This window comes from Mustela lutreola, chromosome 2, assembly GCF_030435805.1.
Source record: "Mustela lutreola isolate mMusLut2 chromosome 2, mMusLut2.pri, whole genome shotgun sequence".
Taxonomy (NCBI): domain Eukaryota; kingdom Metazoa; phylum Chordata; class Mammalia; order Carnivora; family Mustelidae; genus Mustela; species Mustela lutreola.
In genome coordinates this window covers 217,242,740-217,267,435 of record NC_081291.1, presented here as the reverse complement: position 1 = coordinate 217,267,435, position 24,696 = coordinate 217,242,740, and the positions used below count along the sequence as shown (strand labels likewise).

The following is a 24,696-nucleotide window of genomic DNA, read 5'->3' as shown; positions in this document are numbered from 1 at the left end:
GGGAATGCAAAATGGTACAGACACTTTGGAAAAGTTTGGCACTTCTTTAAAAAACTAAACATATTTTTGGGGCATCTGGTGGCTCAGTCAGCTAAGCATCTGCCTTCAGCTCAGGTCATAATTCCAGAGTCCTGGGACTGAGCCTACACTATGCTCCCTGCTCAGTGGGGCATCTATTTTTTCCTCTCCCGACTCTCATTCTCTCTCTCACTACCTCTATATCTCTAATAAATAAAATCTTAAACAAAACAAAAAACTAGGGGCACCTGGGTGGGTGTCTGCCTTCAGCTCAAGTCATAATCCCAGGGTCCCAAGACTGAGCCCCACATCGGGCTCCCTGCATGGCAGGGAGTCTGCTTCTCCTTCTCCCTCTATCCCTCCTCCCCTTGCTCCTCTCTCTCTGTCTCTCAAATAAATTAAAAAAAAAAAAAAAAAAAAACACTAAAACTAAACATATTCTTGTCATATGATCCAGCAATCACTGCAATCTAGCAATCCTTGGTAATTACCCGAAAGAGTTGAAAACATGTCAACACAAAACCCTGCACGTAGGTATTTATAACAGCTTTATTCAAAATGGCCCAAACTTGAAAGCAACAAAAATGTCCTTCAGTAGGGGTGCCTGGGTGGCTCAGTTAAGTGTCTGCCTTTAGCTAAGGTCATGAACCAGGAATCTCAGGATCGAGCCCCACGCTGGGCTCCCTGCTCAGCGGGAAGCCTTTTTCTTTCTCTCCCCTCTACTTACTCTCTCATTCGCCCTCTCTCTCTCTCAAATAAATAAATAAATAAATAAAATCTTTTAAAAAAGTGTCTTCAGTGAATGGATAAATCAACTGGCACAAGCCAACAATGAAGTATTATTCAGCACTAAAAGGAAATCATTATCAAGGAATGAAAAGACATGGCAGAAATGTAATGTGTGAAAGAGAAGCCTATCTGAGAACTGCATACTGTATGATTCAAACTCTATGACATTCTGGAAAACGTAAAACTAATGGAGACGTAAAAAAATCAGTGGTTGCCAGGGATTTGGAAAGGCAGATCAGGGGATCTGGGGGATAGTGAAACACTCTGTATAAATCAAAATAATGGATGTCATTACACATTGTCCAAACCCAAAGAATGCATAACACTTGGGGAGTGAACCCTTAAACTATGGACCTTGGTGATTATAATGTGTCTGTGTAGGTTCATCAATGTTCAAATTATACCAGTCACCTGGGGGATGCTGATAATGGGGGAGGCTATGCATGTGTAGAGGTTTATGGAAGATTACCTTCCTCTTAATTTTGCTGTGAGCCTAAATTTGCTCTAAAAAAGTAGTTTAGAGAGTGAAAATTTTCTGTTCAATAAATTAAGCCAGGAATAAACATTCTACATCGTCCTCAATGTAATTCAGAATCTTTTAGTACTCCTTTTTTCTGAACTGACAACAGAAAATTCAATGGTAACTCTAGAAAACTAAATTCAGACTCTGAGTTTCAGTAGAAGGGGGAAATTGGGAGGGGGAGACAAACCATAGAAACTGTGGACTCTGAGAAACAAACAGGGTTTCAGAGGGGAAGGGGTCGGGGGTTGGGTGAGCCTGGTGGTGGGTATTATGGAGGGCACGTATTACATGGAGCACTGGCTGTGGTGCATAAACAATGAACTTTGGAACACTGAAAAGAAATAAAATAAAATGGGGGAAAAAAAAGAAAAAAAATTAAAAAAAAAAAAAAAAAAGAATTCTATCATCCACAGAATAAGTGTTTGTTTATGGAGCACCTGACAAATGCCAGGTTCAGTGATGAACAAAGATTCTCTACCAAGCACAATGACTCCTAGTAAAAACAGCCACAAACTGATCACTCTCAAACAGAAGCACATCCAATGCTGGATTCTAAATCCACTAATGTCTCTTACTTGCAAAAGTCACTTTACCTCTCTGGGACTCAATCTCTTCATCTGTAGAATGAGGTATTTAAAAACAGACTCCAAAATCTGGATGCAGGAGTCCACCTGGGGAATTTCACAATCCCCCAGATTCTGATACACTACTCGGCCACATGAATCATAATTTGGAGGACTCTAAAATTCTCTGATTAATACTCACTCTGATTTAAAAACAAATTATGTAAAGCCAGGAATGAAGTCCGAAACATGTATCCTTCTGTGTCTTATCTGAAGCTCTACTTTAAAAAAAAAAAAAAAAAGTCGGGTATTTTTGTGATTTAGGAAAATACAGTGGTTAATATCACAAACACCTAGAATTAATCACTAACATTTGCTATATTTGCTTTAGATTCTTTCTTACTAAAAGAAATAAATATGGCAAAAATCCTCTTTGTACCCTCTCTAATGCTTCCTTCTCTAACTGCCCAGAAAGAAACATCATCATGAGTCTGAAAGGTATCTTTCGGGCCTATATTATGCTTCTACTGCTTTTTTTCATTCAACACTATTTTTTAAAATCTATAAATGCTGGTCAACCAGTTAACTTATTCCAACTGCAATCTAGTATTCAGTTCATTCATTCACAAAGTCAACAAATATTTACTAGGAAATGTTTGCTATGTGCCAAGCAGCTTGTCAGGCAGTCCAGATTCAATAGTGAACCAAGTCAACAAACAAAAAAAAATCCATCCTCATGGATCTCACATTGTAGGGGAGGACACACAGTAATAATACATACAGCATGTTCAATAATGTTAAATGCCAACAGGAAAAAAGTAAAGCAGGGCAAGAGGGTAGCAACTGTCTAGGCAGGGGTAGCCCTGGCATTTTAGTAATGTGGCCAAGAAGCTTCCACTGAGAAAACTTTCAGTAAAACATGAAAGGAAATAAGGGAGCTAGCTCATGCTCTGGGGAAAGGTATTCAATTCTAGGCAGAGGGAAAAACAAGTACAAATGGGGAGTGGGCCTGGCATATATAAGGAACAGCTGAGGAGGCCAACAGGTCAACAAAGAGTGAACAGGGCAGAGAGTGGTAGGAGTGAGGTCAGAGACATAATGGGTGTTTAAGAAAGAGGGACAGAGCAGATCAGAAGAATAATTTTGATAAGTGAAAATATCTTATCTATCCCTGCTTTATCAATGGATAGGTAGGTATCTGCACTTCTATGCCATTAAAACAACACTGCAATGACCACTTTGCATATTTTGCCACGTGTACATATTCCAAGAATGTTGTGGGGTACACATACTTAGAATAATTACAGCGTATGCACATCATAGTGCTCTCCAAGTTGGCTGCAACCAATTCTCATCCACTGGTTTATGGAAGGTTCCTGTTGGTAGATATATTCACCAACACTTGGGACTACTAGTCTCTTTAACCTTTGCCGAACTAAAGGACCTAAACAGTATCACATTGTTTTACTTACTTGCTTACGTACAAGTAGATATGTTTGGAAGCTCTCTATTCTGCTATCTTGGTTTTGGTTTTCTAACTACAATTTTAAGTGCTAGAAAATAGAACATAGGTTATTTCTACTACCCATTCATGATTTCTCCTCTGTGAAATGCATGTTTATGTACTAGACCATTTTCTACTGAGTTTATTTATTATAGCTCTTTGCATAGTTAGGACAAATTATCTCCTTCCAGGCTTATGATTTCATTCATGGTGTCTTTTGACATACTGAAGTTTTTCAGTTTAATACAGTCAAATTTATGAAACCCCCAATACTGATTTGTGCACTTTGTGTTATTTAATAAATCCTTTCCCACCTCAAGGTTTTAAAAGCAGTCTCCTATGATTCTTCTCCTAAGTTTTAAGTTTCATTTTTCATTGTGAAGTCTTTACTCCATCCAGAATGTGCAGATGCGGACATCTCAGTCATTAAGGTACCCTCCAGCTTCTCAACATTTCTACGTGCTACTTGTCTGGCTCAGACACACACAGCCTCTCACTGCTGTGTTAAGTCTCCTTTCTGATTATGGAACTGAAGATTCCCCTCTCACATTCTTGAGCTTGATATAATTTTATCCAGCATTTCTACATATAAATTTACATCCTGTACACAGATTTTTCAAAAGTTATACGGCATTACCTGCCCAATGTAAAGATAAAAGCAACCTACCTTTGTCCAATTGCTCTTCAGGATAATAGCTCTCTTTCCATCACCAAGTGCATTTCTAAAAAGAAAAACAAGAAATATTCACTTTTATTTATTTCATAAAGGCACTATAAATTGTGTATCTATTTGTACTTCTTGAATTTTCTAGAAAAAACCTAGTTAAAAATAATTTCTTAATTTTTAAAAATCCATATATGTCCATTATAGGAAATTTGGAAAATACAGAAAAGTAAAATAAAAGGAAAAAGTCACCCAGTGTCACAATCACAACTACCCAGGAATAACTACTTTTCGTATTTCTGGAATATTTCCTACACATATCTACATCTTATCTGTGTCTAACTTGTTATTATCTACATAGTTTTTCAGCACTACTTTTGCATGTCTGCAAGACTTCTGATCTCCTAAAAGATACCTCCCAGATCTTTTACACATCAGCTAAACCACTGTGGACAGAGCATAAAAGCTGAAACACAGAAGGGAGGTAAGTTCAATACAACCACTAACTCTCCTCAGGACTGTTTGGGAACTTATTAATGCTCTGGCCTGCTTTCCCATATGTAAAATGAGGATGATTAATTTTAATAAGTTTAAGCCAATCACGGCAATCTCACTCCCCTTTCTACTGCCTGGTTTGGGGGTAGTCATATGCCCAGTGCTGAGAGTGCCCAATGAGAGTTTAGAGGACTCATCATTCTTAAGAAAAGATTTACAGGGAAGAACAAAACTAGGTAACTTATACTACCAGACAGCAGTACCTACTAAAAGACTGTATATAGTTTAAAAAAAAAAAAAAAAGTCTATCTAAAGACAGATGACCTGACCAACAGATTAGGATAAACAAATCAGAAACAGATGCATACAGTCACCTTATCTAGATGACAAAAATGACCACTGCAGTGCATCAAGAAAACATATTCTTAAGAAAGAGTGATGAGTCAATTAGACATTCATACCCATCTTGAACCTACCTAACTGCAAAGTTAAATAATCAAGCTTTTAAAAGAAACACAGAACATTTAGCTGATGTTAGAAAAGCCAGAGACTATTAAACAGAAGCCAAAAAGTGCTTATTATAAAGGAAAAGAACTGATAAACAGCACTATGTTCAAGTTAGCATCACCAATTTGTTTAAAAAAAAAAAAAAAAAGTGAAAAGGCAAGCCACGGAGTGTGAAAAGCTATTTGTAATGCATATATTTGACCAATGATTCAAATCCAAAACGTTTTTTTAAAAAACCTAAAGAATAAGACATTGACTCAAAAGAAAAACAAAAACAAAACAAACAAACAAACAAAAACAGCAAAAGATCCAAACAGGTACTTCACAAAAGAGAATATCCAAGCGGTCAAGCAGCATATGAAAAGATGCTCAACTTAAATAACCTTAACTGACTTAAGGAAATGCAAATTAAAATCATAGCACTGTATCACTACATACCCATCAGAATGTCTAGATGAAATGACAAAAATAATAAGTGTTAGTAAGGACGTGGAACCAAAACTCTCATATACTGCTGGCAGGAGTGCAAAACGATACAACCATATAGGAAATTATATATGAAAGCTTAATAGACGCATACCCTTGTCCCAGCAACTCTACTCCTTAATTAGATTCTCAACAGAAATGAATACATATGTTCACAATGATACTATCTGTAAAAGCCAAATACTAGCAACTACCCAAATGTCCATCAACATTAGAATGGATAAAATGTGGTATATTCATGCAATAGATGAACACTGTACAACTCCATGCAACAATATGGATCTTGAAAAACAATGCTGAATGCCAAACATAAAAGAGCACATACCATGACTATTTACATTGCACAAAAACAGGCAAAACTAACCCACTGCGTTGGAAAATGGGGTAACAGTTAACCTGGGGAAGAAGGTAGGTAGATTAGGAGGAGGAATTTCAGAGGTACTAGAGTTGTGATGTAGGTATCAATTACTCATGTAAGGACTCTGAAAATTCAACCTATATTCTTATGAATTATACACTTTGCAGTATGTGTAATTTTTTCTGAAGATTTTAAGAGTGATTCTTCTGCTGGAGACGGTAACGTCCAGCTTAATATGTGAATTACATATTAAGAGGAGGCACACTGTCGAGTCCAAGTCACACAGACTAGAAAAATCCTATGTCTTTGATAATAACATTGTTGAGGCACTAAATATACAACCTTAGAGCCACCTTCTGCATTCTTTAATGAGGTTTTCTTCGCCATTTAAATAGGGTTTTCTGTTACTGGCAATGAAAATCACATCCTAATACAATGGCACACCTCATCTCTCCACTGCTTCCCTCTGCAAATGCTTTCAACAACTGCCTATACTATTTCCATTTCCTTTCATCTCAACCCACTCCAACCCAGGATCTACAAGCTTCCCACACACAGCTCCCCCTATGGCAACTAAAAAATGTCCATATTGCTCAATCTAAATTCCATTTGGCTTCTCAGCAACAACACGCACTACCGGTCACTCCTTTTCTTCCTTCCATGATGTCACACTTCCGATTTTCCTCTTACCTCTCTGGCTACCTCTCCCACACTGGTTCATCTTCCCTTAATTGGCCACTACTAGTGTCCCTCAAGGCTAAGTCCCAGTTTTCAGCTCATCCTTGCTCTACACCAGTGGGTCTCAACCTTGGCTACACATGAGTACCATGGGGGGCGGGGGCCTGCTAGAAGCCCAGTGACCAATTAATTAAATCAAAATCTCTGGGTTGGGATTATTTCTTCCCAGGTTGATTCCAGGGAGCAGTAAAAGTTGAGACCCACCTCCCCAAGCAATCTCATCCACATCTGCAACTTCAAATCATCTAGGTTAACTATTCCAAGTCTCCATCTCTTGACCAAATACCTCCTTGGAGTCCAGATCCACATAATTCATTGCCGATGTGACACTACAACTGGGATCCTTCAATCCTTCATCCTGGGATCCTGCAGGATGTCCAGGAGTGAAGTCAAGTTGTACTTCCTACAAATGTATCTCTTCCACTGATCCCAGTATTAGGGAGTAAGCCTATAATCCATGAAGCAGCTGAAGGCAAAAGTTCATAATAGTTCCAAACACCAAACCATAAGCAATCTCTGCTCATTTTGCCTCCAAAACATCTCAAATCCTTCCTCTCCTCCATTTCTGCTACCATTACTCCACTAAGCTACCATCACCTCTGGCCTAGAGTACTGCAACAGTGTCCTAACCCAATTCATGCTGCATCCTCTCCAAACCCATTCTCCTCACTACAACCAGATTAATCTTTCTAAGGTCCTAATCATGGCATCTCACCTCAATTTAAAATCCTTTATTTATCGATGCTCTTCAAGGCCACAGTTATGTAGCCTAAAAGACCTTCCTTGGTCTAGTCCCTGACCACCACTCCCCTCCTCTGTATTCAGGCCATCCGACACACTATTAATTTCATTAGTACAATATCCGCCCTCCCAGTGCTGGCCCACTGTCTAGAATACAGAACTATGTCTGGTTTTGCTCATTTTTGACATGGCTAGAAGCAGAACACCAATCATGCTTACTAAATCAATGTTGAATGTTACTGTTATTATAATTAATAAATACTATAACCACAGTACTATGTTGTTACAATCACAGACATTATAAATATATTAGTGTGTGTGTGTATATATATAGAAATATCTATAAATTATAACGTACTTTCACATTTACTCGCATATGACCACATCTTCCTACTAAAACAAAGTAGGCATAATAAATTACATGGTGTGATTGCTCATCCAACCTAGTGTAGCTGAGGTGTACAGACTTGAAAGCTGGTATGACTTTAGCAAGGGCAATACATCTACACGATACATCTATGAAAACAGGAAGACTCAAGAGTTGCAGGGCGCCTGGGTGGCTCAGTGGGTTAAGCCGCTGCCTTCGGCTCAGGTCATGATCTCAGGGTCCTGGGATCGAGTCCCGCATCGGGCTCTCTGCTCAGCGGGGAGCCTGCTTCCCTCTCTCTCTCTCGCTCTCTCTGCCTGCCTCTCCATCTACTTGTGATCTCTCTCTCTGTCAAATAAATAATAAATAAAATCTTAAAAAAAAAAAAAAAAAAAAAAAATCTTAAGAGTTGCAAATGGTTACTTACTCCTGAAGACCATCTGACAAAATGGCAAGAGTACTGAACAGAGGATTAAGAAAGAATATTCTAGACTAGATGCTCCAACAGAATACATATTACATGGGGAAATGTTACTTCTCCAGCCCTCTCACCTTCATATACAATATGGCACATTTTGCCCTAAAACACATTGGGAGCAAATACGTATTTCTCCCTCCTCTAGCTTCCATGTGGATTTGCTAGGTTAATCACTTTTGAGCTCTCTCCTTCCCCACCCCTCACTAACTTTTCCTGAGGATAAATAATGCTGGGGAGGGGCACTAATCTTACGTGGCTAAACCTCTTTTTTTCTCTCTTTGGAATCTTATACTGAACACTATCATTATACCAGATTCCCTTTTCCTCCAAGCTTAAAGTTCACAAAGGTCCCCGTTGCCAGTTCTGTCTGTGACCATGGGTGAACAAGAAGTCATTTGGCCTCAGACTCTTTGGTAAGGCCCTACTCTCCAAAAACTGTGTTAGCACTGGAGGGAAGACTGAATCACCATGAGCCTCGTCTTCCGTGTCTATTTCTTAACTGAATCTGGACTTCAGAAGAAAAGAAGATGCTATTTATTAACTCTCTCAAACTAGAATATATGTATGAACTTCACAAGTCATAAAAGGATTATAACTTTCTTTCTTCCCTACTATAAATCATCACTTCTAGGGCCTAAGACCAACAAAGAAATAATGATGTTACTCCCCAAATTCCTAGATCTTACAATGAAGCAACAAAAGCAGAATTCAGATGGTTACTGCCAAATATGCAGTGAGTGATAACCACCGACTGAATAAATACAAACATTTAAATCAAAAGTTAATGTCTGGAATTAAGGTTACATAGCTCTGGGCACCTGGGCAGTTAAGCATCTGCCTTCAGCTCAGGTGATGATCCTAGGGTCCTGGGATCAAGCCCTGCATCAGGATTCCTGATCAGCAGGGAAGCTGCTTCTCCTCTCCCTCTGCCTGCCTCTCTGCCTACTTGTGCTCTCTATCAAATAAATTTTTAAAATAAAATCTTTTTTAAAAAATTACATAAGCTCTTTCATCCAAGTAAAAGAAATCAGGAATTTATCAGGATATACTCACACCTGAATGCAGAACACAACTAAAAGGATAATCATTACAAAGCTATAATTTTTTAAAACTAAGTAATTTATATTCTAATATAAACTAACCAAAGCAGCAGTAATCCACTGAGTAGAAGACTATGGAGCCATGAACATAAATAAGGGTGTATCTCTATATACACTAATACACAACAAGCTCTGAGATTTAAGTATTAAAAAAAAAAAAAGGCAAGAAGTACAACAGTATGTATAGTATGCTCCCACCCATGTTAAAAAAAAAAATACACACACACCCCCATACATATATATGCACATCACACTGAATCAAACAAAACTGCCTACATTCTGGATTATAAAAATGGCAACTTCATTTGGTCCAACATACTAAGTGCTTATATACGCATAAGATATTATGGAAATACATAAAACACACCAAAGCTCCCCCCATGCTCTAGGATTTTCTTCTTAAGTATGTTCCACGCCCAACCTGGGGCTCAACTCATGACCCCAAGATCAAGAATCACACATTCTCTCCTGACTGAGTCAGCCAGGCACCCCCACACTAGAGTTTTTTAAATTCTCAGAGGAACATAACATTGATTTGATTTATACCTCTGGCCTCAGAGAAATTCAGAAAAACACAAAACAAAACCAAAAACCAGAAGTCATTTAAAGGCTATCTGCCTGCTATTAATCATAAGTTGGATCTAATAGAAGGGAATATGGTAGGTAGTTAAACACTGAAGGTCAAAGTAAATGCCAAGTTTAAAATTCCATAATTTTCCAAAGTAAATTTAAAAAAATCCAAGGCTCAGCCTTCCCTTTTTCCAATTACATTTCCCCTTACACAGTTTATCACATCCCATCAAAGAATTCAAATTTCCACATAGGAATACCAGAAAAAAAGAATAAAACAGTAAAGAGGCACAGCCTGATGATACACCTCACATAAGTACTGTAACTACAGAAGCCATGGATATACCTAATTACTTTTTTTAGATTCTCCTTTAAAAATATGATTACTTCGATTAAAACTATCATTCTAAAGTTCCCTATATATAACTGCCAAATTGTAAAGTGAACTTCTGGAAAACCTGAATAAAAGGACATCGCAGCCATGATGGGCATTTGGGATACAGTGCACACAGTCCTGAGCCTGAAGGACTCAGCAGAAGCTGTGGCAGAAAGTAGCATATTTCCACACAGCGCCCCAACCCGACCCGCCGGCCCCATTCCACAGATTTCCCAAGTGCAACATTTGCAGACCTGGAGGTGCACACGTATGATGAACGGTAGTTCAGATGGGCTCTTGGGCTCACCCACATTCATCCAAAGGTGGTACGAACTGTGACTACCTGGCATTAAAGCCACCACCAGCACTTTGACCATTTCTTAATGAAGCACTTTCCCCACACATATCTCACCTGGGGCTCCCCACCATTAGTCTTAAAACACTTACATTTCTCTTCTTTCGAGATCACTTTCCCTTATTTTATCCTTGCTATTTTAGTGAACAGTTTTTTTTTTTTATCTTATGTGCATTTTTAATTTTACTATTATAACTTTTCATCACATATTTCAAGTATACATAAAAGTACAGAGAATAACATTAAAATAGTCAACACTCTTGTACCAGCTTAGCAAGATCTTAACATTTTGCCATATTCACTTCAGATCTTCTGACAGAACTGTTAGAGTCGACAAGCACTGTGTACCACTTTCTCATCACCAATCCTTTTCCTTCTTTCCCTCCCCAGAGACAGCCACTCCACTGGTGTTCAACATGCCCATGCATTTATAAAACATTTTTAATACATAACTATGTGTTTGTCACTTCGCATAGTTTGACATTATATAAATCGCATCATACAAATCATTCTGCAACTTGCTTTTTCACTCAACATTGTCATTTTAACTGCTGCATAAAATTCCATTGTATGAATATACCATCATTTATTTATCCATTCTCCCACAGATGGACATTTAAGTTGTTTCCATTTTACTTTTACAAACAATGCTATTGTGAAGGCTTGTACGTATCTTCTCAGGTACACATTTGAGTTTGGAGGATAGGAGCCTAGAAGTGGGCTGCAGAGTATGCACATCTTCACCTTGCCAAATTGCTGTCCAAAGTGATTGCACCAATTTACACTGTCTCCAGCCGAGTATGCAAGTTTCTTTTGTTCCACATCCTCTCAAACACTTGGTATTATGAGGTTTTTAAAATTTTTGCCAATCTAATGGACATGAAAGAGAGACTCAAAGTTTGTAATCTGCATGTCCTATAAGGATACTCATGTTTATCGACTATTTGAACCATTTAAGTTTTTTTTTCAGCTTTCACATTGCCCTTTGATTCTACCAACCCCTTTCCATAGGGATTAAGAGCAGAAACTCTGCATCCAGGCTGCCTGGCTCCATCACACCCACCTAGTTTCTGTGGATACTTTGCTTGACCTCCCATTTCTGTTTCCTCATCTCTAAAGAGATAGCAGCACCCACTTCACAGGGTTGTTGAGGGTTTTTTGAGCCTGTATGCATAAAGTGCTCAGAACAGTGCCAGGGAGGTTGGATGCTTTACTCCCAGGTGTCCCATAGCTGCTCAGCCAGATTCCCATGACAGATCTACCAAACCTCAGATGTGAGAGCTTCAATACATCCCAACATGGTAACTCAGCTAAAGGGCATGGGTCCTTCTGTTTCAATGGCACGAGTGAATCCCTGGCAATGTGTTCCTTTCTGAAGTCACATTATCTACTCACTCCACTAGGAGTGAGATGTACTGTAAACTCAGAAAACATTATCCCTACATTACTGAGTAAGGCATATAAACAACATGTGAGAAGGTGGGAAACACCAAGAAAATTGTGTGGCACAATGTTTCCGACATTGACATCTAATACATATCGGTGATTGCCTGAGAAGGAAATGTTGCTAACCTGCATCTAGTGAAAACTTCAATGGTGCTGAACCACAAGCTAGATAGACTCTCAGGAAGGAGGTACAAGGATTGATGCACAACCCTGCTCTTGACCTTTGCCTCACCAGGCTACCTGGCTTCTGTAATTCTACTTTGATGCACCTCCTTTGCAGCGCAGTTTTAAGAGGATCTTCCTCGAGTGTCTAGCATTCAACACTCATGAAAGAGGGCAGAAACCCCCTGGCTTGCCTCTCCGCTCTGGGAGCTCCCCTACGCAGAGTGGATGACCTTTTGCCCAATCAAGGTTTCGATTTTCACAAGAGGCTAGCCAAGTTGCCAACCTATGCATCTTGAAAGCACAGATTCACCATCAAACAGCATAGGAAATCTGCAATTCTGGACCTAGCCAGATACAATAACCTAAGGACATTTGCAGCTCATTTCTTGTCAGAACCAGTTGAGGACAGTGGTATTGATGGAAGACTGTGTCCAGCCCATCCATTCCTCTAGTCTAGATAGCCTCGCTTTATCCACGGCTTAAGCCATCTAAAAGCTGCATAACGTTAATACAGCGGTATTCTCCGAGGTGGTTGGATTACTGGTGATTTTTATTTTCTTCTTTTTAAACTCTTGTATTTTCCAAATTTTCTACCATGAGAATGTGTTCTGTTTACAATAAAAGAAAAACAAATGTTATTTTTAAAAGCTACATACTTGGAATATACTCTCTTCCCCACTCCCACCCTCCCGCATCCCAACCATAAGTACTTCAACTAAAAACCACTAGTTTCAGACTCTCTGCTTTCATGAGAAAACTCCACAGAAAAATTTATTTGTGAAACCCAAAACTGCACATTCAGGGAGTTTTCTGCTTTGAACAGGAATGCTGCTGAGGTTCTTCTCTACTCCATCAATCACTTCATGTTACTTGTAAGTCATACAAGGAATTTCTTCCAGAACTAAACATCAGGAAAACTGCTTCACCTGAGCAACTTCTGTCCTTTTTTTCATGGACAGTGAGAATCATGTAACTTGTCAGGTTTTCTCCTTTTATTTTAAGCAACAGAAAGGTCAAATACAAGTATGAATTATAACTATTAACTGTGTAGGACCTTATCCCTATATAGCTTTATTTTGAGGATCCCCAGCTCTAAACTGGTTTTTAGTTTGTTTTGTTGTGTTTTTAATATTTTTCTACCAAGCAGATTTATCCCTGAAGCCACTCTAAGCCCTTCTTACAGTAAGGCAAGACATAATTAAATGTAACAGCATACATTGCTCTCTATTAATACTTGTAATTTATATCCTAAAAATTTTAAACTGAGGGACAACAAAATCATGGTGCAGTGTTAACAATCTCTTTCAACTAATAAAAACTCAATGCAACATAAGAAACTAAGAATTAATTAATAAATTAAGAATTAGTTAAGAATTAATGATGATTTCACTCTAATGGTTAAACCATTAAATTTCTTTTCTTTCTTTCACTTACAAATGAGATCTACTTAATTTTTTTATACTAAGCTATAGAAAACAGCAAAAAGTCTTCCAGAATTATACAGAATAAATTAAGAGAGCAAAAGAAGATAACACAGGTACTATAAACAAAGACTTCAACATCATCAGATAAGATCTGTATTCAAATGTTGACATCAGTACTTATGAGTAAGTAAAAGTCTGCCCAAATGTAAATGTGGAGAATAACATTAGCTGTTAAGTGTGTTTTGAGACCTAAGGAACGATGTAAAATACTTAAAACAGCACATACGTTATCCACTCAATCAGAACAGCTGCTGCTGTCGTTGTTAGCATAGACCCTATAGAGCCCCTTTAACCATTTAACTATGACTGACAAAAAACTCCTGAAAAATTTTCTTGTATATCTGCAGAACAGAAGTATTTCTCAAAAAATGCATATTTAACGTAACAGCTCAGTGACGGGTACTCTAACCAACTTACCTAAACTGTCCAGTGCGAAGAAAACAAAGAGCTCGGTTACCATAAAGAAGATGATTTTCGGGTCTTTAAAAGAAATAATGTTTGGTCAGTAAAGTACATTACGCACAAAACAAATAAAAAGCTCACAGAAAAAATAAGGCATGAAAACCTTTTCAAAAACTTTACATCTTTGTGGCAGAGCAGAAAGAATATAGGAGTCAGAGACCTAACTGGCTAAGTCTTCATTCCTTTACTTCCTATTCAGTAACTTTGTTCAAATCAACCTACATTTCATTATATTCAAAATGTTCTACTTTTTCTGCCTAGCTCATAGGAACATTATGAGGATCAAATGAGGCATATTAAAAAGCTAGCAGATCACAAGTATGGTATAAGTATAAAGGACAGAATTATACTTATGTAAGTCAGGACTATACCACTTTGACAAAGAACTCTGACAAAGTCTGTAAATTTCAACAATTTAAATAGCTTCATTTCAAATTTTGTCTTTTCTCATTTAATCTGTTTTTTTCCTCAGAACAGAGCAGCAGCCTTCCAGATATGGTGTGCTACCCTGATTCACTCATTCCCCATGGAGATAAGCAAGGTAGGAAAGACAGTAGCTGTCTAAAGCACATCCTCCAAAGACTGCTACAGTATTAGATGGCACAGCTAAGATATCAGTAGGAACCAAGTATAAGGTACACATGCATGGAAAGCTAAAAATTTCTAGCTTTTTTTCTAGCTTAAAATTTCTGTTTGCAGCTGAGCAAACAGAAGATGAGATAGAGAGAACACAGACTCTCTCAACAATTCCAACTATTAACCTTTAAAAGTCCCCTCTTAGAAAGCAAAAATTCCTGAATGGGTAATATCTTAATTATTAGTAACTAGCCCTTTCTGATTAGTTAACAATTTGGAAGGTATTAGCTGAAGGCAAAACAAGAACAAGAAAAAACAGGTGACCTATACTGGAAAGCCTAAGAGAAAATGGGCAGGGTAGAAGCAATATTCACAATTCTGCCTAGCTTGCTTGAATTTTACTACTCAGTTAAGTTCATCTACCCAGGCCATCCCTAACACTTCTAATTCCGAATGGTAAGAAAATCTATTCTACATAGCAAGTTGAGGATACTCTCTCCAATTCCTTGCCTTGCTTTTATTTCTCCTGACTAGCATTCCAACTTGATCTGCCACACAAAAAGGATCTCATTGTTCTATTTTGCTCTTACCTATATTCAATGGCTCTGGTGTAATAGATAATAGCTATATCAAATCTTTCTTTTGAAAACTCTTCATTTCCTTTCATTTTCATTAGTTCTCCTTGCTGAGAAACCAACGTGAAAGAAGACCCATCAATTAAAAGCAAAGACAATCAAGAACCTCAATATCTAGGAAAAATGGTTCTGGGCTTTTACTTCTGGTAACAGAAATAAGCTGGGGGATACTTATATAAAAAATGAGAACCCAATAGCTAATATTTTGGTATATTTATTTTTAAAAATCTGCTTCTGATGATTCAATGCTAACTCTGTTAAAGGAATATTAAAAAGTAAACAAAACCACCACATTATGAATAACAACTAACAATTTATCCCCTTGTGTATAGTATTTGGCAGGCCCACTTTTAAAAATACCTCATATACCAGGGGAAAACACAGAGGCAAGGTAAAATTTTAAGTTAGAAAATGTGATATTATACAATAATCCTGGGTGCTTAAAAAATGATATATAAATTGGTAGCGTAGAGACAATGTTGAATATATTAATTGCCAAAAATTGAGGCAGCAAAATTGGCAAGAATGAAATCAAAGGTGGTATAGATATAATGGAAGCTTTCACTTCAAATAATCAAATTTTCAAAATAAACAGATTAAAATAAACTGGATCCTATAAGTGGCTTTAGTAAGTGAATTAAATAGAACATTAAATAGTTTCCTAAATCCTTCTTTAAAAATTTAGTTAAAATCATATTTCCCAGGGTACCTGGCTGGCTCTGTTGGTAAAGAATGTGACTCTTGATCTCAGGGCTGTTAAGTCTGAACCCCACCATTGGGAGTAGAGATTACTCAAAAATAAAATTTTTGAAAAAAAAAATTTCCTTTGAATGAATTCTATGGCATAAGAATTACATCTCAACAAAGCTGTTATCAAAGAAAATTACATTTCCTCAACTAATTAAAAATCTTTTAGTTTAAAAAATCAAATTTTAACTTTCAATTAACTCTTAAAATACATTTAAATGTTTATTACTCAAAATTCTACAAATTTATTTAATGTCATATAAATATGTATATTTAAAATACAAACGTAAAATTAAAAAATTCTGATCAAAATGTTGTTTTTCTCTTCCAAAAAAATAAATATTCCAATCAAAATTTATTAAAATGTTCCCTTAAACATATTACAATAGTTCCTTGTGTGCTGACAAACAGCAGTTTTATTGAACTTTCTGAATGCTAATAGAAGTTCTAACAGATAAATTTTAAAATATACTTACAAGTAAGTATTTATTCTCACCTCTATACATTCCGCACAATTTTGAGTTTTAAATTCTTCAAGCAAATTGCAGTTTTCTGTTACAACTTTAGTTATGTGATACTTGTCTAAATTTTATTTTTAGGAAAGAGTGAGAGAACATTTGTTTAAAAAAAAAAGGCAAATTGGTATTGTTAAAGTTCTAAAACTTAGGTTACATAGGTCAGTCCATAAGATCAATTAATTATTGCACTTTCTAATAACATGTTTCTTGTAATATTTTACACGTATCAAATAATAACCTAAAGTGAACAACTAATTAAATGTTTTAGAATACATTAGATTCATTGCTTTTGAATCTAATCTGTTTTATTATTTAACATTAAAAAAAGCACTTATTATTACATAAGTTCTAAGTGTACCTAAAACAAATCCTCAGTCATAATATTCCAATTAGGCCTCATAATTACTCAAGTTAGTTAAACAAACATTACTGAGCACCTATGGTATACCTGGCACAATGTTCAACAAAAATATTTGAGACCAAAAACCTGGAAAACTCTCTAAATCTATTTAATGTAACAAAGAATTTTAAGTATCTTAATTCAACATTTTGACTCTCACAAATGAAATGTTAAGATGTTATTTGAAATACATGTTATTTTTAAAAAAATGTTTTAATTTGATAAACTAATTAAAATGCAGTAGATAATAACCAAAATTTATGTTACAAGTTTATCAGACCTCATTTCCTGTATTTTTAGCTGGTGCTATAGATTTAAGTGTTAATACTTATCCCAACAAAACTATAGTTAAGCCTCTAGCCAAACACCTACATTTCCAAGATGAAAAGGTATCTAAAATCTAAATTTAAGGAAGAATTTCAGAAGTTCATCAAATAAGGTAATAAGGGACAGAGTAAAATTACAGGATAAAAACCCGGGCTTTGAAATCAGGGGGACTTAATTTCTCATCTCGGTTCTACAACTCAAGAGACTGTAGAAGTATCACTTAACCTCCCAAAGTCTTAGTTTGCTTATTTCTACAATAGGGACAATAGGAGCTACCTTATAGAGCTATTGTAAAGAAGAGAACAGAGAGAAAAAGAGAGAGAATGTGAGAAGCAACCCTCCATGGATGCCTAATACATGATATTGGTCCTCTACTTCTACCATAAAATCTACCCTTTAATTACAGACCTCCAGAACAATGAGAACCACCTTTATCAATGTAATACAGCCTAGTATGTAGTATCAGAAAAACCTGTCTTTGTGTTTAAGCTTAATTTCTGTCTACCACTTAGATCAACAGTATAAAATTTAACCCCTTCTCAAGTGGTGATGGGAAATTACCAGTCATAAACTAAAGAGCTAAATAGTCCTGTTTCAAGATCCCTACAACTATACTATAAAAACACTGCTAACATTCAAATGCTTTAGAGAGACCTATTTCACAAAGTTAAAAAAAAAATACAGATGGCAGTTTCATTACACCAAAGAATAACAGGGTCATCAGGAACATGAAAATTATAATCTTAGCTCTGTTATTTAATTCTCTTTTGAAAGAGAATACATGAGGTTCCAGTTGTGGATTCTTTTTGGGGGTATTTTATATATAACTTACAGCATTAACTTGGTAAGATTTTTAGAAGTGTGACATCACAGAAATCATTAAGACAGGAAATACAGAAAAAACCTAACTATGAGGTTACAGTTCTCTTATTCAGGCTTTTCTTTACAATAGAAAAAGATTTTTTTTAAGAGAAAACATTCCTTAAGATCCTAAAATAAGTAAGAGATCACATAAACACACATCCCATTTTCCTAAATAATGGCTTTAAAAACTGAGTCAGGTAACAATTTAAAGCATTTATACTTACATTCAGTAAAGAAAATACTTAACATTGGCCAACAATTGTCTACTGCTCCTAATTTAGGTAGAATTGTTACATCGCCTGTGTATTTCACCCAATTCAAAGCTTCTTCCATTGCCAAGATTTTCTGTATCAAAAAGATGAAGAATATGATTTGGGTTTTAATTTTATTTTTTTAAAGATTATTTATTTATTTATTTGACATACAGAGATCACAAATAGGCAGTGAGGCAGGCTGAGAGAGAGAAGAAAGCAGGCTCCCTGCCAAGCAGAGAGCCTGACGCAGGGCTCGATCCCAGGACCCTGGGATCATGACCCGAGCTGAAGGCAGAGGCTTTAACCCACTGAGCCACACAGACACCCTTAGGTATTAATTTTAAATATACATGTGATACCATAAACTTAACATACAGTATTTCAGATTCTTAATAAAAACTTATACAATCTTGTATTTTTATTACTCATGAAACCTAGAATGGCTGGACCCCAACATCTAAGTTAATAGATACCATGGACTCATATATGTCACATCGTCAAGTAACCTCAGGCTACCCTCAGAGCCCAAGATGCTGCTTCAATTACTACAAACCTGGAAGTTGAGGTGGACAACCTGGCCAGCGGCTGCCCTGGGAGAAGGAGGATGCAAGAAGACAAGGTGAATGAGAGGTCTCAGATCTCATCTAAACTAGGACTTTCATCCTTACCACAAGGTTAAAGCAGAGCAAGGTGCCTGAAAGGGCCTGTGTATTTTAAATGGTCTATGGCAAACAGAAGAGTAAGAAAATAAACAGGAGGAGTGCAGCTGTGCAAATAAGCACTCAGTGCAAAGATCTTCACAAAGAGTAAGGAGTTCACAGGAATGTTATTCGTACTTCTAGTCTGAAATGACTTCAGAAGTAGAAGAGTTATCAATGCTCACATCAGGTTTAAGGGAAACAGGTAGATGTTTATTTTACCAGGAGCAATGAAAATTGGCTTTCATTTTATCTGGAGATTATCTAGTAATTACGTATCAAAAATGTTGGGATGCTGGGTGGCTGAGTTGGTTAAGTGGCTGCCTTCCACTCAGGTCATGATCCCAGGGTCCTGGGATCGAGCCCCACATTGGGCTCCCTGCTCAGCAGAGAACCTGCTTCTCCCCCCCTCCCTCTCTGTCTGCTGCTCCCCCTGCTTGTGCTCACTCGCTCTTTCTCTCTCTCTGACAAATAAATAAATTGAAAAAAAAAATCTAAAAAAAAAAAAAAAAGTTCACACCCTGGACCTAATAATTTCATCTGGGAGAATATATACCAAATAAATAAAAAAAGAATCAATGTGTAAAAGCAACCCCAAATTACACTCACATATGGGGGAGGAGGGAATGACGCAAACCCCCAAAATAAGGAGACTGCTTAAGCAAAATACAGAAATCAATACTAGCAAATACTACATGTAAAACACTAACTTGAGAACCCAATTCATGGTGCAACGAGCAGTGAGACATCTGCCATTTTACCGGCAGTGGTCATGCTGGTTTCCCGTGTTTAACACTTACATTTTCTATTTTATAACCAATTCTCAATAAGCCTCCAATAAAGAATGAATCATTCTGCAAAACAAAATAAAACATGAACCATCTTCAATCAGTTATACTTGATATTTGCAGTAGACAAAAAAAATGCTGCATTTCAGGACTACTGCTATGTGTACAGAATCCGCTTCCCACAAGCACTTTCATGCCCAGTTTACCCCCTCAGAACCCTAAGACAAGAATTCAGAAGTAGTCTTACACTTGCTTCTAATAATTAAATGGCTTAGTGTGACTTTTAGATGTATGGACTTTAAAGTTCATTACGCCAAGATTTTTTATGAAAATACACTGGCTGATATAAGGAATAGCAAAGGATTATCAGCAGGAAATAAACACTTGGCACCATAACTCCATAACCAACTGAAATAAGAAAAATGATCAAATGGCTTTCAAGGGAAAAAACCCTCAGTATAATACAGGGCACTGCCTCAAATACTATATAATAAAAGTCTACCCCAAAGAACAAGCATTTGTTGTGGTACTGCTGACAGCGGCATGATTTTACAAGAAAGAACCCATCACTTTCAGTGACAGAAGTTCCTGGGAACCAGCAGCTTTCTTTTGTCTGTGACAAATTCTATTTTCTATCCTTTAATGAGGAGGAATGGTCCTGGATCTCATCATTCATGTCAGGAAGACTGCTATCTACCTAATCTCTCAAATACATAGGACAAACTCACGGACAGCAGAATAATCTCAGGTTAAATCCAACTGAAACCATCACCTGTTAACCACTATAAACGAGTAACGGGCCTGATACCACATTATTATATTCTTTACATACACGGGGGAAATACACATTCTACCACTTACCACAACTTTCTTTGCCAAATCCACAATATCTTCCATCAATTCCAGATGTTGTAATTTCTTCAAACTTATCTCAGAAGCATGAGAATTACTTAAATACAAATTCATTTTTTAGAAAATTAGGTTCTCACATATAAAAATTCATTGAGCTTTACACTTTACTATATGTTATACCTCAATTTAAACTACTTGAAAAAAATTACATTCTCTCTTTCTTTACTCTAGGTAACCATAAGCTGTTTACTAAGTGGACAAAATACTATACCTTTTTCTCTCTTCTGTACTACAATGTTGCTATTTATAAACAAGCATATTAATTTTCCCTCAGTTTCAAATCTACCATCTAATGCTCCTCAGAGGTTCATTCATCATAATGTCACCATGATTAGTCATTCATAACCCAAAGCATTAACTTTTCCCATCTTATTACGTAAGAGTGAAATTGAACAGTATATACAAAAAGACAAGCCTTCCCCTGCACTTGGCATTCCTCAAAAATGGGCAACATGCTTATCACTGTTTACACAAAATGAATGACGTGTAGTAACTTACGTGGCCTCCACACAGGGGTGCAACCGTGATATTATAGAACTGTGCTGACGTTGAAACAGAAGTGGCCAGAAGATGTATATTTTAATGGCATCACAGTAATCTTGCAGGACAGAAACTGGTTTACTACACCACATATTGCAGATGTCAAATTCTTTATTAAAAAAAAGTTTTAAATTAATATTTTTTGCCTCATTTTGGAATAAATCAACACTGTTAATAGAGAAATGGCTACAATGGATATGGAAAGGTAAGAAAAAAGAGAATGCGTAAACCAGAAGAAAGGGACTAAAAGGTAAAACTTCCACTTATAAAATATGTAAGTCACAGGGATGTAAAGTTCAAAGTATAGTCAATAACATGGTAATAACTTAAAATAACTACACTTACAGTAAGCGCTGCATAACATATAAAAATGTCCCATCACTATAGTGTACACCTGAGACTAATACCATACTGCATGTCAACTATCCTTCAATTAAAAATACATACATCAAAACGTAAAAAAATGAAAGATATGTAGGACCGTTATGTTGATGTGAATGGATGAACCTCCCCCAACAGTCTCTCAACAAATTAAAATACCAATTTACTCACCTAAGTTTCTCTCACTTTGGGTAAAATCTTTATACTTCATACCCTAAATGGAAAAAAATTCTTTTCATTTGTATCTGATGAAATGCAAAAGTACAGCTTTCAATTTTTAATGTAAGGATTATCAGTACTAAAGTACGAAATTTTTCAGTGTACATTTACTTATACACTCTGACTATATTATCTTCAGCTGGTGAGCCTTTCAGGCTTTTTTTAATACTGTTTCCCCTAAGTCTGCGTCTACAGCTGTTTCTTGAAAGCTACTCTAATCTCCAGTTAGAAAACCATCTTTCCCCATCACTCATTCTCTGGTACTGCACATTGTAGAGATACTATTTACCTTCCCTTCCAAAATTGCATTTGTAACTCCCTGTAAAACTTTTGTCCCACAGGTGCCTGGGTGGCTCAGTGGGTTAAAACCTCTGCCTTCGGCTCAGGTCATGATCTCAGGGTCCTGGGATCCAGCCCCGTGTCAGGCTTTCTGCTCAGCGGGGAGCCTGCTTCCCCTCCTCTCTCTGCCTGTCTCTCTGTGTACTTGTGATCTCTCTCTCTGCCAAGTAAATAAATAAAATCTTAAAAAAAAAAAAAAAAAAACTTTTGTCCCACAAAACATCTTTACTCCCATAGCTCTGAATCAAAAAAAACCTTTAAAATGTAGACATTAAGTCTTCAGCATAATAAAAAAGGATCTGGGGGCACCTGGATGGCTCAGTTGGTTGGGCAGCTGCCTTCGGCTCAGATCATGATCCTGGGGTCCGAGGATCAAGTCCCACATCAGGCGCCCTGCTAAGCGGGGAGTCTGCTTCTCCCTCTGACCTCTCTTCTCTCATGCTCTCTCTCAAATAAATAAATAAAATCTTTTTTATAAATAAATAAATAAAGATCTGTAACTATGAATGGTGATGGATGTAGTTTTAACTAGACTTAATGTGGTGATACTTTGACAACATACACACATTTCAAGTCATTATGTTGTACACCATAAACTAATACAATATCATATGTCAATTATATCTCAATAAAATAATAAACCTTTAAGAAGACACAACGTTTAAACAAAAAAGCAACAAATCTTACCACCCCATCGCAGTAAAGTTGAGTCACACGAACATAATCATTGGACATAAATTCAGGAGCAAAGACAAAATCATCCATATAAGGGCAATCTTCTAACAAGGCATCATCTGCTACAGTGAAATCTCCCAGGGCAAAATCGTCCATGCTGTACCATCCTAAAGAAACAACACAAACCCGAATCAGTAATTAAATCATGTGAGGTAATATGAGAAGCAATCTTCCTGGCTTCTATGGTATACTAGAAAAATTCTTCGAACTTAAGCCTCCCCAAAATAATCATAAGAACATTGACTCTGGAAGATTCTCACCCTCAGTCTGCTGCTATTCTTTTCCCAACTCTCTTCAAATACCAGTTTAATCTTTTTTTTCCCTTAGGCTCACATAGTCACCATCTCTACTCTGAACTTATCTCTTTACAGGTCTCCTTTAAATGGAAGATAATTAAGGGCTTCTCCACTTTTGTATGTGCCCAGCACATGATAAAGCCCCCGAATAATTGTTTGCTGGATGAACAAAAGACATCTTTCCACTGCTGCCCTTTTACCCCATTGCTTTTACTGCATCCTATGAAACATGCCATTTCACCACACACAATCTCCGCCATATTCTCAACCTCCTGGCCAGAAGTAAATCCTGACTCCACTGAGAAAATGGTTTCTTTTTGGCTACTTACTTTCCCCTATCCATCCACCCGTGTATGTCCCTGTCTTGGGCAAAGGGGCAGAGCTGGAGTGGTACAGGGCAAGCTTATCAATCTCCTAAATCCCCACAGCCACACCACCAGACTTCCATTCTCCTAACAATTGCTGCATCTGGCACTCTCACAACTACAACACACGACACTGCTAGATTGCAAATGTGGGCAAAACTCCTCACGTTGCCAACAGCCTCATATTATCAAACATAGTATCTATGTTTTAAATAGAATATTTCAATGGGGGAAAAGGAAATTAGAGCTGGAGTTTCAGACTTAAGGATTTTTTCTGGAAGAAAGTTTAGTAATAAAAATTTATCGCCATCAGAGAATAGTTACAAAACATAAACATCACTAAAAAATGCAGCATGGTAGTACTTCTAACTCTTGCCCAATTAATGGCCTTCTTTTCCTATCATCATCACTACCACCATTCACACGATTTCTTGGACTTTCCCACTTCAAATCAAGTTTCTTTTTTCCTAAACAAGACCACCATCAGTCCTCAAAATACAAATCTGTTTTATTCTTATCACATCCAATTTGTAGTATGAAAACCTTATAGTATAAGAATCGAAGAACAATAACAATCCTCCTAGCCAACTATTCATACTATTTATCACACATCATACCAGGCATTTTTACGTGCATTATCTTGTTCAATCTCATCACCTGCAGATATATGGGAAGCATTCTGAATAAAATAAAGTAATTGGCTTAAAGTCACCAAGCCAGGAAGGATTCAAACACAGGTCCTCTGATTCCATAGTCTCCCGCTCTATTTCACTGTATCTACCTTTCCTTTTCACTGCCACCTACTTAACTCTTGCTTGTTGTTCTGTTTATGAACATGGACCATTGGTTCAGAGAACTCCCCACTCTCCTCCAAACTCTCACCATGCCAGCCACAACAACCCATGCAGACAAT

At 37.0% G+C, this 24,696-nt stretch overlaps 1 protein-coding gene across 1 annotated transcript in view; it reads right to left on the bottom strand.

Annotated features, from left to right (window-relative positions):
- Window positions 1-24,696, bottom strand: part of TTC3 (tetratricopeptide repeat domain 3) — a 135,865-nt gene that overhangs the window by 99,873 nt on the left and 11,296 nt on the right. The window contains exons 2-11 of the mRNA XM_059164710.1: window positions 23,075-23,229; window positions 22,001-22,043; window positions 21,407-21,557; window positions 20,858-20,945; window positions 20,009-20,062; window positions 18,481-18,601; window positions 16,644-16,729; window positions 15,356-15,450; window positions 14,145-14,207; window positions 4,065-4,119 (exon numbers count right to left, since the gene is read on the bottom strand). Coding sequence (XP_059020693.1) covers window positions 4,065-4,119; window positions 14,145-14,207; window positions 15,356-15,450; window positions 16,644-16,729; window positions 18,481-18,601; window positions 20,009-20,062; window positions 20,858-20,945; window positions 21,407-21,557; window positions 22,001-22,043; window positions 23,075-23,218 — 900 coding nt within the window. The 5' untranslated portion in view covers window positions 23,219-23,229. The remainder of the gene's footprint in view (window positions 1-4,064; window positions 4,120-14,144; window positions 14,208-15,355; window positions 15,451-16,643; window positions 16,730-18,480; window positions 18,602-20,008; window positions 20,063-20,857; window positions 20,946-21,406; window positions 21,558-22,000; window positions 22,044-23,074; window positions 23,230-24,696) is intronic.